Raw genomic sequence first — 15,480 nt, forward strand, 5'->3', positions numbered from 1 at the left:
AACATATTGTTGTTGCTGTTGCAGCTGTTTGACGTGACTGAAGGCTCTCTGGGAAGCATCAGCCCCACACACAACTTTGAACCACCACATTATGATGGTATTGAGTCACTGGTAATCCAGGGGGACATTTTCTTTAGCGGCTCCCGAGACAATGGCATCAAAAAGTGGGACCTGGACCGCAAAGACCTACTGCAGGTACTGGGAATTTTGTATGTGTATCAGTGTTATTGCCTTTGCAGAGCTTTCCCCCTAGAAAAACAATAAATGGGATAGCTTGGAAAACTTGCTGTAAAATGTGCAGTAAAATGATCCCTTACCATTAAATTCTGTGTCCTGTAATTACCATTCATGAAACTGACCTCATTAACCATACTTCTGTCCATCTTACCGCTCAGCAAGTTCCAAACGCTCACCGTGACTGGGTTTGTGCACTTGGGGTCGTCCCTGGATCACCAGCCCTGCTGAGCGGTTGCAGAGGTGGGGTGTTGAAGCTGTGGCACACAGACACACTGGGAACACTGGGAGAGCTCAAAGGTCATGAGAGCCCCATCAACAGCATCTCTGCCAACAGCAGCCACCTGTTCACTGCCTCCGAGTGAGTTCCACACACACACTGAGACACATGCTTTGGCTCTCCATTAGTCTCCCTCCGGATATGAGGAACACAACATCACCTGAGGCTCATATACACATGGGTAACAAGTCAAAGTAAAAACTCAAACCCCTCGACCCTGTGGTGAGGGGATCCATTGGCTCTGTTATGCTGTGGGCAACATTTTGGCAGCATGATTTAGGTCCACTTGTCCTTATAGAGTAGGGTTTCTCAGAGTTTTGATGACTGCCAGTTTAGGGAGCCAGCATGATTGACAGCTGCACAAGAAAAGAATGCATCATTTTTCCATTATTGTTTATGATAGAGAAACACTAATCTCCTGGTCAGGTGATGAGGCTTCATGGTGGTGATAGCCATTGTTTCACTGGTTTATACTCATCTTTTAACCATTAGTGAAGTGGTTGTTAAATGTTTTTCTGTTCAGTTGTGTTAGTTAATGTTAGGAAGCTTTAGTCTGCTATGATGTTACAAACAGAAGAGTTGAAACTGTAGAGAAATGCTGCTAAATCATAGAATGATAAACTGTAGTGCATTCTTTAGTTATCACTCTTTAGCCACACAGATGTTACAGCCACCTCCAGCCCACGTGCCACACTGTGAGTGGGCTGGCCTTAGGAAAGGGTTGCTACACATTAACACACATTTGCTCTTATGAGGGATCCCTTTTAACTTCTCAGTTCTGATGGGAGTGTGGTTTTCCTAGATGACAGATTTATATCCTCCCAGTAGAGTTTCAGTGAGCTTTAGAAAAATCACAAGATCACAAGACGAGCTTTTCTAGTGGCACACGGTGGCCCAAGATCTTACTAACACACTTTATATTGTTTTTTCCTTTAATTTGGCATCCCTCTGCATGCATCTGTGTATGTGATCAGCATATTACCTATACAAGGTGGTGCCAAATACCAGCTAAAAGGTCTTTAGTTCAGTGAAAATTTGAATATATTCAGTGGATATGGAACTCTCATCAGCTGTGTGCACCTAGATTTGGACATCCTGTCTTATTTTGTGTGTCTGTCTTGCAGCGACCGGACTGTGAAGATCTGGCGTGCACGTGGTGGACTGGACGGCACCTTAGAAGTGGTTGATACTGTAGATGAGGTGGCCAGTAACTGAACACAGTACCACTTGCTTGGTTTGATTGTAGAAGGATGTAAAGGCACTCCTGCCCTGCACTTTGACCCCTTAACTTTTCAAGCCTAAACAACATACCTTCCATATCACGTGACCTTTATGACTGAGCCAACAGGAAACGCTAGTAATCTCATGACAGTGGAAGCTAACACATTAGTTCTATTCTTAGACCCTGTATGCTCAGAGGGTCTCACTAACTGGGATTTAGTTAACTGTATTGTTAATGACTTGTATTTCTCTCTTTTTGTGCTGTAGAGGATTCGTCATTATGGATCATTATAAGAACTTATATTCACAAGATGTTATAGGGTATGTTGAACACACGCACTAGACAGTATCTCTGCAGCTCGGCTTACATTCAGCACGGTGCCACGATACAACACAGGCAAACCTCCCAAAAAAAGGATGTAGTGTGTTTTGTCAGAGTAGGGAAATGCACACATGAAGATAAGATAAATGCAGCAGAGCTAATGGGTTGGTAGCTGGTCTTCACAACCCAGTTCTCCAGTTTGTTGATGGTTCTGTTTGGCGTGCAGAGGAACTGATATTCCCTCACTCCTGTTCCTAAGAGCAGCAAAAGTGGCTGTATGTGGAAGAAGACAAATCACTCGACCCCTTAAGATCCTTCTCCTGCTTTTGTGCTCCTTTCAGTTTCTGCAGCAGCTTTAGATCAGTGACCAAAAATGTGTAACGTGGTGTTTTTGCTGTCCTCAACTGCACTTGTAAACTGAACACACTTTACCGTAGCTGTACTTTAATGCTAAAGTTTGACATTTGGGGACAAGTCAAATTAAATGAGCTCATTTGCGTTCTTGCTGAGAGTTAGATAGGAAGATCAGTGGCATTAAAGTCACCTCTAAAGATCACTAGTTTAAACCTTAGATCTCATTTGTTTAATCGGTAGAAAAGCTGAAGTGTAAAAACGGCATTTTGTCATTTTACAGGTGATTATGTGCCAAAATGTTTCTTGGACAGGCTCAGTAACTCCCTAATACAGTTTCTACGCTTTAGCTTTCCCGTAAATTAAACAAATTAGATTTCATTTTCTAACTACTGAGTTTTAAATGTGTGGCACGCTGATTTTGTCACCTTTTGCCAAAACCAGGCTGAAGGATTCTGTGTTTCCAGCCTTTATGATAAACTAAGAAAAGTGGCTGTTGGATGCAGTTTCCTATCACATAATCATGGAAGGGACTACTTCTTTTTTTTTTTTTTTTATCTACCTCTCATTAAGAAAACAGTTAACACATGTTTCCCAACATGTCAAACTATGAGGTGCAATCACAAAGTTACATGACTGTACCCGTTAACATCTAAAACACTATCTGACTGGACAATATCCCCTTCGGCAATGTGTCTTTCTGCAACACTGACAGCGTTTGCAGACGTCATCTCACCATGCACCTTGAATTTGTGCATTATCAACATATCCAACATTTATTTTGAGAATCCTCTCTGGTAAAGACAGCCGGGTTTTCAGCTACAACCCAGAGACCGAACAGCAATTTAGTGGAAGAGTCTGCAGTGTCCAAGCCTGAGGATGGCATTTCAAGTCAGGAATGTGCTCATCAATTTGCTTTGCACCCCAAGAATTCTCCCCGGGTCAGACTGTACAGTCTGAGGGGGAGCATTGAGTAGTCACACTAAAACAATCTTTGCTGCCCAACTCAGCAAACTCCCTACTTACAGGTTTTACCCTCCCACCCCCTGGCTGCATCCTCTTTTCCAAATTTCAAGTTGCAGTGGCTGTTTTGACACAGTGGAGACAGTGCTGGTGTCCAAGTGATCAAAAATGTTCTTCCACAAAACAGTGAAACACATGACACCATTGTGATGCCCTACTGTGCTGACCAACTGTAATTCAAAACTTGAATTTATCTGGTGAGTGGTGCAGTGATTAGTACAGTCGCCTCACAGCAAGAAGGACCTGGGTATGAATCTTGCAGCTGACTGAGGCCTTTCTGCTTCCTCCCACATGCGTAATAGAAGAGCCGGAGGTTCTAAATTGGCCAAAGGTGTGAATGTGAGCACGATTTGCTGTCAGTCTCACTGTTGAAGACCCTTTTCCCACAACCCTGAATTGGATAACCACTTTAGAAAATGGATGGATGATCTTGTATTGTTTGTTTTTGAATGGGTGGAGAGGCATAACTTTATCATTGCACCTCATATATCTTTAATTCTTGAGCACATGAAAAAAAAAACACAATTAGTCTCTGAGATTCACCTAATCCTTCTTAAAACAGGTTCAGCATTGAGGATAGTCTACACTTCTTGTCCATGTTTCATTGTGTGTAAAAAAAAAAAAAAAAATATATATATATATATCTTCACACATGCTGGTAACACACACTGCACCTACACTACTAAGTTGTCGTCTTATCCCCATGCGGCTAAAGGCATATGTTCACCTTCTCAACCCTATAAGAGGGCTTCTTGTCGTGGACTCCAGGTGAGGTCCACTCAGTACCGTAGCTGTGTATGTGTGTATATAAATGTAATGGTATCTCTTTGTTGTTGAGAGGAGAGGCCTTCTGACTCAGCCAGTGTTATTTGCCTATTACCACAGCGACCCAACATCTGTCTCCCAGTTCTGATCCTTGTGGGGCCTTCCAGGAGTCACCCGTGGTCTCCGTGATTTAACTGACCTGCCTGTCATGATTGTGTGCTGTCATTTATGAATGTTTGGTGAAACAGCAGCTGCAGGAATTATTCAACTACATATGAAATGTATGTAAACAATGTATGTAACAAACAAAAAAAAAAATCTGATTGTTAGTTTTGTGGGACCACCATCTGAACGCAGTCTCACACTAGAGCCGAGAGGACGGTAACGGGCACGAAGACTGACGAGTAGCATTAGTAATGCTTTGGATTGAGCTTTTCCTTCAGACAGGTTGTGTTTAGTGGCCTTTGGTTAGTTTCTTTCCTTTGTTTTGTTCGTTATGCCCTTCTTGTTCCACATATCCACGGCGCTCCCCCCCCTCCTGTTTTAGGAGCCATTCTCCAATGGCGGACTCTGTAGCGATTCTAATGTCAGATGCCTGGTCAGAATAAATGCCATCTGTCAAAAACAACCATCTGTGTGTGGGTTTTCTTGCTTATGAGTAATTTAATATAGTATTTCTACTGTTACTATATCTGTAGGCTGATTACTCATACAAACTACAGTTAAATGTGTCTCATTATTTATTTTTTTCATATTTATATTTCTCTCTTGGAGTTCCTTAATTTTTCATATTAACAAGTGGCATGTTAACCTGCCTCATGTGTCCTCTTTGTTCAGGCTGTGAGCCGGTGCATGGTAAGGATGGGTCTAGTTGTATGATTTGGCTACAAGAGGTCACAGGTCACCAGTTCATAGCCAGTGACAAACGGGAGGGAGGATAAAGGTTAGGATGCCAGTTATTAGTTTATTTGCACAAATAAAGACAAGGACAAATGATAACATGAGTTACGAGGAGCCAGAAGTACTCTGAGTGACATTTTTTGAGCTCCTTGGCTCACTCCCTCTTGCTCTCACCCTCCTCTCTCTTCATCTTTAATATAGGCCACTTTTTGTTTACATTTTTATCTTGTTGGTTTTAATCAGAAACGAATCCTGTGTTGTGTTCCTCCTTGTATTGTGGCCTTTGAAGCCAATGATAATATTTGCAATAATCATTTCTGATTTTTTCACTTATTGCTGTTTTGGAGTTCTTATAAAATTTAATCTTTCCACATATCTTCAAGTTGGAGTTATTCATGGTTGTGTGAAGTCTCCCACACTCATACTGAGACATTTCATTCTTAGTGTCATTTTGTGCTCTAATTTTCAAAAATTTTCTATAGATTTTCTTTTCTTTCCACAACACTGTTTCCAGAGCAGATGGCTGTTCAGGGGTGCTTTGGAACAGTGAAAACTGGGCACAAGATGGCAGTAGTGGGTAACACAGCAAGCCTGAACAAGGACAGCGCAACTAATCCTCAAGGCCTCTTGTTTCCACAAGTACTGTCTCGGAAATTAAAGGCTGATTTTTCCATATTATCCCACTCGGAGATGCCAGTTCAAACTAGCTCCCTATACAGCCTTAATTAATACTAATCCTTTTAAGAGTTGACACCATGTAGAGTAATGGCCATTCTTAGTTTCAGTCCACACTCATCGTGGTTTACGGCATCTAAGCACAATGACGCCTTTAAATTAGGCAGTTTTTATGGGAGACTTCTTTATGAATACATTTGTAATACACTGTTGCTTCTGAGGTAAGTCCTTCATGTTCATGAATTTCATATGCTACCATATTTCTACTGCATATATATTTTACTGACACCACAGCAGTAATTCCTTCATCATCACTTGGAGCATTATTAATATTGGTTGCTTTTTATAACAATAAGCTGCTCCTTCCTCACTCAGATTTAAAGTTCTACCTGCAGATGTTTTACAGCAAACATCTGCCTGTTTGGTCTGTTTATTCGTGTTATGTTGTGGATAAAGATTCAGAGAAAAACTGGAGCTTGTAGCAACAAGCAAATACTACAAATTAGATTTTTTTAATAATGTTGATAGTAAATTTTTTTTAATTATTTGTACAGATCAATCTAGTTTTAGTTATGGCAAAGTGACAACAATAGCCTTATTACATAATAAAAAAGGTTAAATCAAATTAAGTGCAGAAATCTGGAAAGCTTGTTCACCATCAAGGGCTCTTTCAATTAAACAAATGACTAAAAATTTAAATTTATACTTTTTAATAAGCGTTGATGTGAAATTAACAGCTCTGAAAAGAATGAATGTCTGTACTACTGATCTGCCCATCCTCGTAGTGTACCCTGTGGTCCCTGCAGTTTGTCTATTACCTCTGCACTGTCATTAACATTTTCAGTGATGTGTGGCCTTTCCAGTCAAAATTAGCAACATTATGTATAACTCATATGGGAAATCTGGCTGTAATTTCACAATATTACAAACATAATTCCAAGTACTCACTTTAACACTTTAAAATTCTTCAAGAAAAATATACAGTTAGGTCCATCAGGTTTTGGAGAATGAATTAAGGCGTTCAGCTTTAACTCACTGTGTTTAACGAGCATTGCATTGACTGTTTAGGAATTACAGCCATTTTTATGCAGTCCACCATTTTCAGAGACTCAAAAGAAACTGGACGACTGACTGACAAACAGTCTGTTCCCTCACTGTTTCATGAAAATTAAGTGGATAAATGCAGACGGTTTACAACAAGGTGCCGACCACTGGTTAGACTCAAGAACAGGAACACCAGATTAGACTTTGCCAGAAAACACCTGAACAGTTCTGGAAAAAAAGAAAAAAAATCTCTGGGTGGATGAAACAAAGATTAACTTGTACCAGAATGATAGGAAGAGTAAAAATGGTTGCAATTTATTAATAGGTCTAGATGTTAAAGTCCTGTCTGTATGACATAGTACTTGCTCTGAGTGAGTAGGAGCAGCCTTTGAGATGGGGTTTCCTGCTCGCCCCTAGGGCGACACATCATTAGTTGTGTACCCCAGCTTCATGCCCTCAGAGGGCCACCACAGATTCATCAGACCTGGGTATGTGTTGCGTGGTGCACACCAGTTACTTGGCAGCCCACACTTTCTCCTTCCACTTCTGCCATAGCCAATGAATGCTTCATTTGACCATAGTGGCAAGCTCTAAGATGAACTTGCATTGGGCCTGCCCTCTGATGCCCACCTCCTTCAGCAGCCTTACAGTGGAGCTGACTAAGCAGCCCCTGTAGCCCACCTCCACAGCACGGACCTTCATGTTCCAGCCCCAGTCCTCTGCCTCAGCTGCTATGGTTGCATATCAGTTTCTTCCTTTCATATGTCATCGCGATGGCACCGTCCCACTGGATTGTCAGCTCAACAATGAAGACATACAGCATACAGCAGACCAGATCTGGGCACAAGCTGGTAACTCCGATTTCACATGAAAAGGTGACTCTTTTGTTAAGGTCAGTCCTCATTTCCCGGTGTCTGGCTGATTTCAGCAGGCCTGTTTCAGGAGGAGAGGGCTTGGCATGCTGTACCTCACCTTTCTGGATCAAGGTTATTTGTTGCAGAAAGGTGGCTTGGAGTTCTGATGCGCCCAGGGTCCGCAGTACTTGACTATGGCTGCCAAGTGTATCTCCCTTCTGTTAAACTGCTTTCACAACCCACCAGGATGTGTTTGAGGAACACAGGTGACATGCAGGAACTGCTTTTTCTCAAACAAATTAAAACAAATTTGTTTAGTAGATGTTTTAATTTTTGTGTTTCCCTATTAATTATCTCATGCAGCCTCAAATGTTTGCACATGACTCTCTGGAGGGGCCTGAGCCTGAGGTTGGGAATCACTGGGCTAACTGGAGAAATAGCAGCAAATGAAGAATTACTCACCTCTTACAGCTACAAGAGTAAATTTCTGTTAAACTTTAAACTTCCACCACTATATCAGCACAACATAATTCCACCAAAACACTTTGTGATCTTATACATTAGACTATATGATACTATATAACACAACACCAGGGCTGGGTTGTGCATTTTGGATGCAGGATGTCTATAAAGCCCTAATTATTTTTTTTTGGACTGTTTTAGGGACAGATTTTGACAAACCTCAGCAAAAAAACCCCATGTTTACGCCACCACTGTGCCTCTTTATAAAGACATTTACATGTGTCGAGGGAGAATTAATAATGATGAATTATTTGTTTCTGTGGCATAAAAAGTTGGAAATGGATTCAGAAAAATTATGAATTTAAAGATCACTCAGAATTTTAGTTTTTCTCTTCTTACAACTTCACTTTACACAATCGAAATATTTGATTTTAATGGTATGAAAGTTTGGGATGTGTGCTTGAGTTTAAAATAAAGTTCTGCAGGTTGAACAGAGGTGTGAGGAGGTTCGTGCAGCTATCGCAGCAAGACTGGCAAATTAAGAGAGAGGGAGATTGAGGAGACAGTAATTAGGGAGCAGCCGAGGCTTCTTCACACTCTGGTAATTTCAGCTCTATTTGTGGTACTAGGCATGAGTATAATACAATTCTGTAGAACCAGATACACTGACAGCTTAAAGCAAAGAGAAAAAAAAAAGTTTAAGGAATTTAAATCAAACTTATGTAATGCAAGTAGTCTGATTAAAGTTAACAAGGAATCTCAGAACGTGACATTTTTGCATTCCCGAAAGCTTCGCTGGAGCGTTTCGAAATTCATTTCAAATTTTACAACCAATGTTAGTTTCCAAAGACTTAATAAAACAAATTGGAGAATAAGATTTAAAATCAATTCAGAGCTTCGGCGGCGGTTCACGAGGTGATAAAACAGTTCCTCGATAATAAAGCTCATTTGTCATGCAGCTACGCCAAGGAGTCTGAAACAGCACTCTCTAAATCACCATCCTCGTTCTTATTACAAACTTCACCACTTCATGGATCACACCCTCAGCGACTGTATAAATCTGATATTGCACTTGTACTGAAGAAGGGCTAATGATGAATTAGACCCTTCATGCTGCATGACCCTACATTCATTAAACAAGACTAAGAGGCTCCAGCTAAGTTAGCAGCTCTGCAGTTATTCAAAAACTAATATTTGCCTTCTCACGTACTCACAGCTAAACTCATTCCGCCCGCTGGCCACAACCCGGGTAAAGTGTACAAACCTCGGATCCTGGATGTTCATTTGACCCAAACTACACCTAAACAATTTTGCAGACCAGTATGCACCCCAATTGCAGCAACACCCACCAGTGGGAGCTACCTCAGGATAATACATTTCACCACACTGTAAAAACTGCTCAGGAACATCTTGGCGAACATGACAGAACGAGGGGTGTCCAGATTCTCCACGATCTGAGCATTGTAGGGTGCACCAGAACTATAAACTGTGTGAGGATAAAACATTGACGCAACCCTCAGGTTTGAAAAGGAAAATTCCTGGTTTTAAAAGAGAAAAAAATATGTGCCTCAGGCGTGCATTCTTCCAAATGATCAATAGGGGGGGATTCCTGGATGGATGTGTGGCAGTGTAAAAATCAAGGGGGAAATTAATCTACTGCTCACTTGATTTCAAAACTCTAAGATGGCAATGGCAAAAAACACTCAAGGCTTTACATTTATAGTAATCTTCATCACTTATGTAGCCTAAGACTGGATCAAGCCCATTCCCAGAGACGCCTCAGCCCACATCCTACAAGAGTGATCCAAGCCAATGTCCCAGCGCCCCACATGGACTCCAGACGCCCCGTGTCATTGCCTGCATGGCTCAGAGCTGATTTGATGTCATGAGGAAGACCTACACAATAATTAAGCATATGGTTATATTGTTGTGGTCGATGTGTATATTGCAGTGCTAACATGCTGATGCTTTCATGCGTTACCAACTTCTTAGTTTAGCAAATTAGCATTATGAGACTGTGTCCTTTTCATCCTTAGATGTAAAGTACAGCTGACATTTGATCAAGTCTGAACAAAATGACCTGCTGACCTAATGAGAAGATGACCATTTATTCATGGCAATCCATCCAATCTGACACACTCAAAATCCTACTGGTGGGCCTAGAGGAAAAGCCATGCATCCATTAACAGTGCTGTCGCTTTTCTCCCTTTCTGCTGGCACTTGATGCAGAGCCAAAGCAGCCACGCTTAAATGTTTAGAATCACAAATCAAAGGTATATACTGATCATTGCAAGACCTCATCCAGAACTCGGTGTACTTGTCAGCAAGTGCAATCTGCAAAAACAGTCATTAAATGTGTGAAGCTGAGACTTCACACTTGATTAGGAATTTGAACATTTATTCTATTCCTGGCTGGAAGCAGAATCAGCAGGTGCATTAATTGTTTGAGGCAAGGTGCTTCCAACACACTCGATGCTTATTCCGCATTTTACCTGGATACAGATACTGGTCTGTGATGTAACCACAGGACAACAGTCTAAGGATGATAAGCTCACCAGAGGAAAAGTAGCAAATCATTTCATATAGGTAATTTCTCCTTCAGTTTTCCTTAATGTCATGGAAAATGGTTGTAAGATCATCTTGTGGTCATTTGCCAGGTGTTGACTGCAGATAGAGATGAGCAGACTGTAGCATAACTAGGGCTCATTTTAGGCAGAAAAATGCACACAAATTTGTGGGAGCCACATTCAGCTCCTTCACACAAAATGTGACTCAGGGTGACATGGGTGAAATAACATGCAGAAGGATTGGGATTTAGGTGATACTGAAGACATTAAAGGCACAGTGGAGCCTGTTAGCTCATGTAGGAGAGGGGGTAGCTGATTCCCATAGTGCAGTTACCTTTGGTTTATTTCATCTCATTTTTGTCTACCAACATATATATTTAAAAAACGTAAAAAAAGAAAAGGTGAAAACTTCTGGGACCTTAAAGCTCTTTTACAAATGTACATTTTTAGGTATTGATTTTAGGAGTTCAGCCTCTGAACTAAATTTCAGCAATTTTAAAATTGCTTATTTTTCACTAGATTGGTGTGAAAGGTTTTCTTAACATCAGAACTCAACTGTATACAAAAGCCTCTAAACGTGATGGAGCTACACAGAAGTTGAATTGCGAGGGGAGGGAAGTAGTTGTGATTAAGTTTAAAATGATAAAGCATAAAGAAGATAATCCGGTGTTAACACTGTATCAAGAAAAATATACCAATACATGTTTAGTTAAAATACCATAAACAATATGAATATTATAACCAAAAATAGTAGACTGGAAGATACTATGAATGCTTTGGTATGCTGACCGGCGGTGACTCCTACACTGGGGCTTGTGAAAACTCCAGGAGGCACAAAATGGGCCCCAAGATGAGATTAACAGCATCTGAAAAGCAGGGGGGGCTGTTTTAAGACTGGTGGTCTTTGAGGTTCCCAGAGGGTAAACCCTAACAACTCATCTGTTAATATGTAGACATTATATCTGCTAACGATGCCTCAAATTACCCACAGTAGTCTATTCCTGCTTATACGAGTCACTAACTGTCTACTTGAACAGGCTGATGTGTTACTCGGTCCGCACAAGCAAAGAAGCAGAGGCCAGGAGTTTAGACTTTATTAAATGAGGAAGATGGATGTAGCCACTCTGACATCCCCATTGGAGAAGACCTGTTGTGTAAGTGTAAGCACAATCAATCACCGCAGGCTAAAAGCAATGATGCTGTGTTACCGATTTGACATAAATCTTCTTATTTCTGACCATCAAACATTTAAAAAGGGCCTGTCACATTAGTGGCTTTTGACTTCAGGCAAATGAATTAAACCCAGTATGCACATGCAGGCGGTGGCAAGAGGGACTGTAACCAGAACTGTACTAACTTAATTGCACTTGAATCAAGCATATTAATGTAATTTCACTGTGCTAGGCCTGCTTAGGGGTGCTGGAACACACATGTTAGAGAGATTCTAACACGCACAGCTCTTTATTAGGGAAATTAAAAGGTGTTTAAACTGCTGCATGAACTTTCTGTCTGCTTCTTCAGACTAATTGGAGCTGACATATATGCCCATTTTTAGCTCCGAGGTTCATGCTGGGCTAGTTAATTGAGTTTGTTGTGCTCAGGTGGTTTTAGTCATCTGGCTTTCAGTATGGAACCTTTTAACACTGCCCAGTCACAATCAACTAAGCCTCTCTTTAATTTGACTGTTGTTGAAGGTAGCAGCTCACTCCACGTGGGCACAGATTAGAGGATGTTGTACGACTTGGAAGTAAGAAGGAAAAATAAAACCGGTTTGGCCTGATTATTCCATAATTACCCTTTTCTTTGTGCCGGCTGTGAGTATTTAAAAGTTTGAATATTTTAGTCAGATTTTTTTCCCCATTACATTTTAATTCAATTAAAAACACTCGATTTTCTCCCACCCATGGGGATAACTCACTTTGTAGTCTTCTGAACAATCCTTAATATTTCAGTGCGAGTGCCCATTTTTCAATCATTGCCCCTAAATTTAAATGGGGGAAATTAGCTTTTGCATTATTGAGTATTGATCACATGATTACCTGAGTTGCTGACACTAAGGCAGATAGGAATTACCAAACAAAGTAGGATATTTTTCCAGAAGTATTATCAGACTACTGCTGAGATGAGAGATATTTCACTGATGTAACACTGATGATGTACTTTTGCAGTACTGAATGCAGCTTCCACTAAAACTCCACATGCTCCCAAACAAATGAAAGCTTCTTTCCACGGACCAGAAACTGAACAGGTTTGCCCCTCCTGTACTGTTCCCATACAAATACAAACAAGCTTCCCCTATAACCCAGTTTACCATAACTAACCAGTCTGATTAGTTATCCTTTACAGAATCTGATGGCTGCCTCTCTATGACCTTGTTGTTTTGTTTTGTTTTTCTAAGCAAGATGCACAAATTGAAGCTACAGTATGTTGAGCTGAGCTGAGGTCCTGGCTGTCTTGAGTATAACTGGTTTTTATCAGCATATTTTCTAGATTCTTAAACGATAATATTTCTCCAAGTCAACCGCAATTTCAAACCAAAACTAAGCCTCATATGTAACCCTACACTCGCCCCCTAAGGAAAAACGATCCTTCAATCTCTGGTCCTCACAAATAGCTTCGCACTCCCACTTTGTGTGCATGCCTCGGAGGACACGCGTGTATGTGTGTCTTCCCGCCCCTTCACACTGTCCTCTCTCCTCCGGAGCACAGAGGCGCACAGAGACGCGACTCCGGCGCTGCTGCAGGTCTGCGTCCGTGCGTTTCTCTCTCTGCCTCTGGTGCTTCGCTCTTTTAGAAAACAAGCAGCAGATTGACCATCCAGTGCAAGGTCTCAATTTCTTTTATCCCGGTTTTTCACATGCCGCCGTTAAAGCGCCGGATAGGGGACCAATTGTGATCGACCGAGCAGCGATGAATATGGCGTTTATTGGGGACGCGGACCCCTTCACCGCTTCGATACCTGCCACCAAAGTTGAACTCACGGTTTCTTGTAGGTGAGTGCAAACTACTTTTAGATGCACAAAACATGCTTATATGTGTAAAAATGTCCTGTGTTGTAATATTTGACAGTGAGTTGGTGCGGGTCACTGTGCAGGCTGCGTGGTGGGGAGTGAACCCAGCAGAAACTCGCTTTGCGCTCGTTTATTATTGCAGTGCAGTTTATCTCTTTATACCTCAGCAGCGGCCGTTGAATAATTATATACTGGATTTCCACGAGGAGGCAAAGGGCATACAGTTACAGTTTACTGGTAGCTTTCCTTTAGATGAGCGCCGGATGGAGGTCAGAGTTGACTTGTCTTTACGCTGCTGTCACGCTTCCGAGCTCTGATAAAGCTGCCGCACGCAGAGCTGCTGGAATTTCTGCAGATGAGCACTTCACAATGTCATTATGCTTAAGAAATGTTTATTTTATGTAAGAATTTCCTGCAGGGAGGATGGGTGAAGGATCCTGGAGCAGTCGGATTCGCGCTGTGGCAGTTTTACTACTGTAGAAGCATCCAGCCAGCTTTTAAAAAGACACCAACCATTTTCAGGCTGCAGCTTCTTGCAAATGAGGGTTTGCTGTTTGTCTGTGTTTTATATGAGGGAGGATCTGGAATATCTAGATAAAAATGCAGATTTTTTTTGAAAAAAAAAATCTATTTATTATTCTATCCATCAATCATCTCCTGGGGTGTGTTGTAAGCAGGGCTGTCAGGATTCTTTAGCACATTATGAGGAATTTTATATTCAATAAAATGTCAAAGTTCTGAAATGCCCTTTCTGAACACATAAGGTGTCATCTCCAAATTGAGTTTTAAACTCTTGGATTGGATAAAATAAGCCAAGATAATAAATTTTACCATCACATGAGGCAAAGAAAAGCTGCACATATCAGTGAGTTAATTATCAAAACTGCTGCTGATTCAAGTTGATAGACTTGAATACCTGGTTAACTGTTAAGCTCTTCAGTGTGAATAGTGGACGGGAGAGCCCACAGTGTAAAGTGCCATTCCAGTAAAGGCAAAGCACATGATTCACACATCATATAATCTTCAAAGCAGAGCTGAATGTGGCAGAAAATTTACATAATTAAATGATCTGCACGAGGGCAATCTGCCTCTATGCAAAAATGAAAAAGGAAATCCTGGTTGGGAGCTTTGGGGATGAGTGTGGGAAAACGGGTGCATCCATTTTGTTTCTTCAATTTGTCATCTGTATGTGAAAAAAGCAGTAATGTGTTTGTTATGCTGATGTGGTTGTCTCAGAACTAAATTAGTTTATTAATTGCTTCAGCTCTGAAAGACGCAGTCACACCCCGAACAACTTTTCCAAAATTCCATATAGTTGATTCAGGGGATCATTCAGGTCTGTGTTCAGGCTGAAATTACGTGACCTTTAAATTTTCATTTCCCTGGAAAACTAAGTCTCGTAAACCTCATTTGAGACTTTTAATGAACAGAAGAACAAAGACTTTGGACTCATTTACATTTCTGCGGACCTAAAATCTGCCAGCTGTTTATGTAGATGGAGCTTCTGTTGCTGTTTTAGGTCTGAGATAAAAGCTTGGCACATGAAGCCTACTGGGGAATGACCTTAATGATTTTGAGATCAGAATTTGATATTTTGTTTTTGTCCAAAATGAGGAAGAGCCACCATCTGGACAAAATAATTGTTTTTTTTTTGTTTTGTTTTTGTTTTTTTTAAAGCAAAAAGATTGCATCATAAAAGAAAAGCTCTCCCAAATTATGAGTCATTTCACTATTCTTTCAAAAAGCTCTTCTTATTCATGCAAAGATAATT

At 41.0% G+C, this 15,480-nt stretch overlaps 1 protein-coding gene and 1 pseudogene across 2 annotated transcripts in view; both read left to right on the forward strand.

Annotated features, from left to right (window-relative positions):
- The window catches only part of kif21a (kinesin family member 21A), an 82,399-nt gene extending 77,575 nt beyond the window's left edge, over positions 1-4,824 (forward strand). For both annotated transcript variants that reach the window (XM_030730729.1, XM_030730731.1), the window contains 3 exons: positions 25-195; positions 396-595; positions 1,639-4,824. In XM_030730729.1, coding sequence (XP_030586589.1) covers positions 25-195; positions 396-595; positions 1,639-1,729 — 462 coding nt within the window. In that variant the 3' untranslated portion in view covers positions 1,730-4,824. The remainder of the gene's footprint in view (positions 1-24; positions 196-395; positions 596-1,638) is intronic.
- An 8,533-nt stretch (positions 4,825-13,357) lies between these two features.
- The window catches only part of LOC115782114 (copine-8-like), a 67,836-nt pseudogene continuing 65,713 nt past the window's right edge, over positions 13,358-15,480 (forward strand).

This window comes from Archocentrus centrarchus, chromosome 6 (assembly GCF_007364275.1).
Source record: "Archocentrus centrarchus isolate MPI-CPG fArcCen1 chromosome 6, fArcCen1, whole genome shotgun sequence".
NCBI classification, from domain to species: Eukaryota; Metazoa; Chordata; class Actinopteri; order Cichliformes; family Cichlidae; genus Archocentrus; species Archocentrus centrarchus.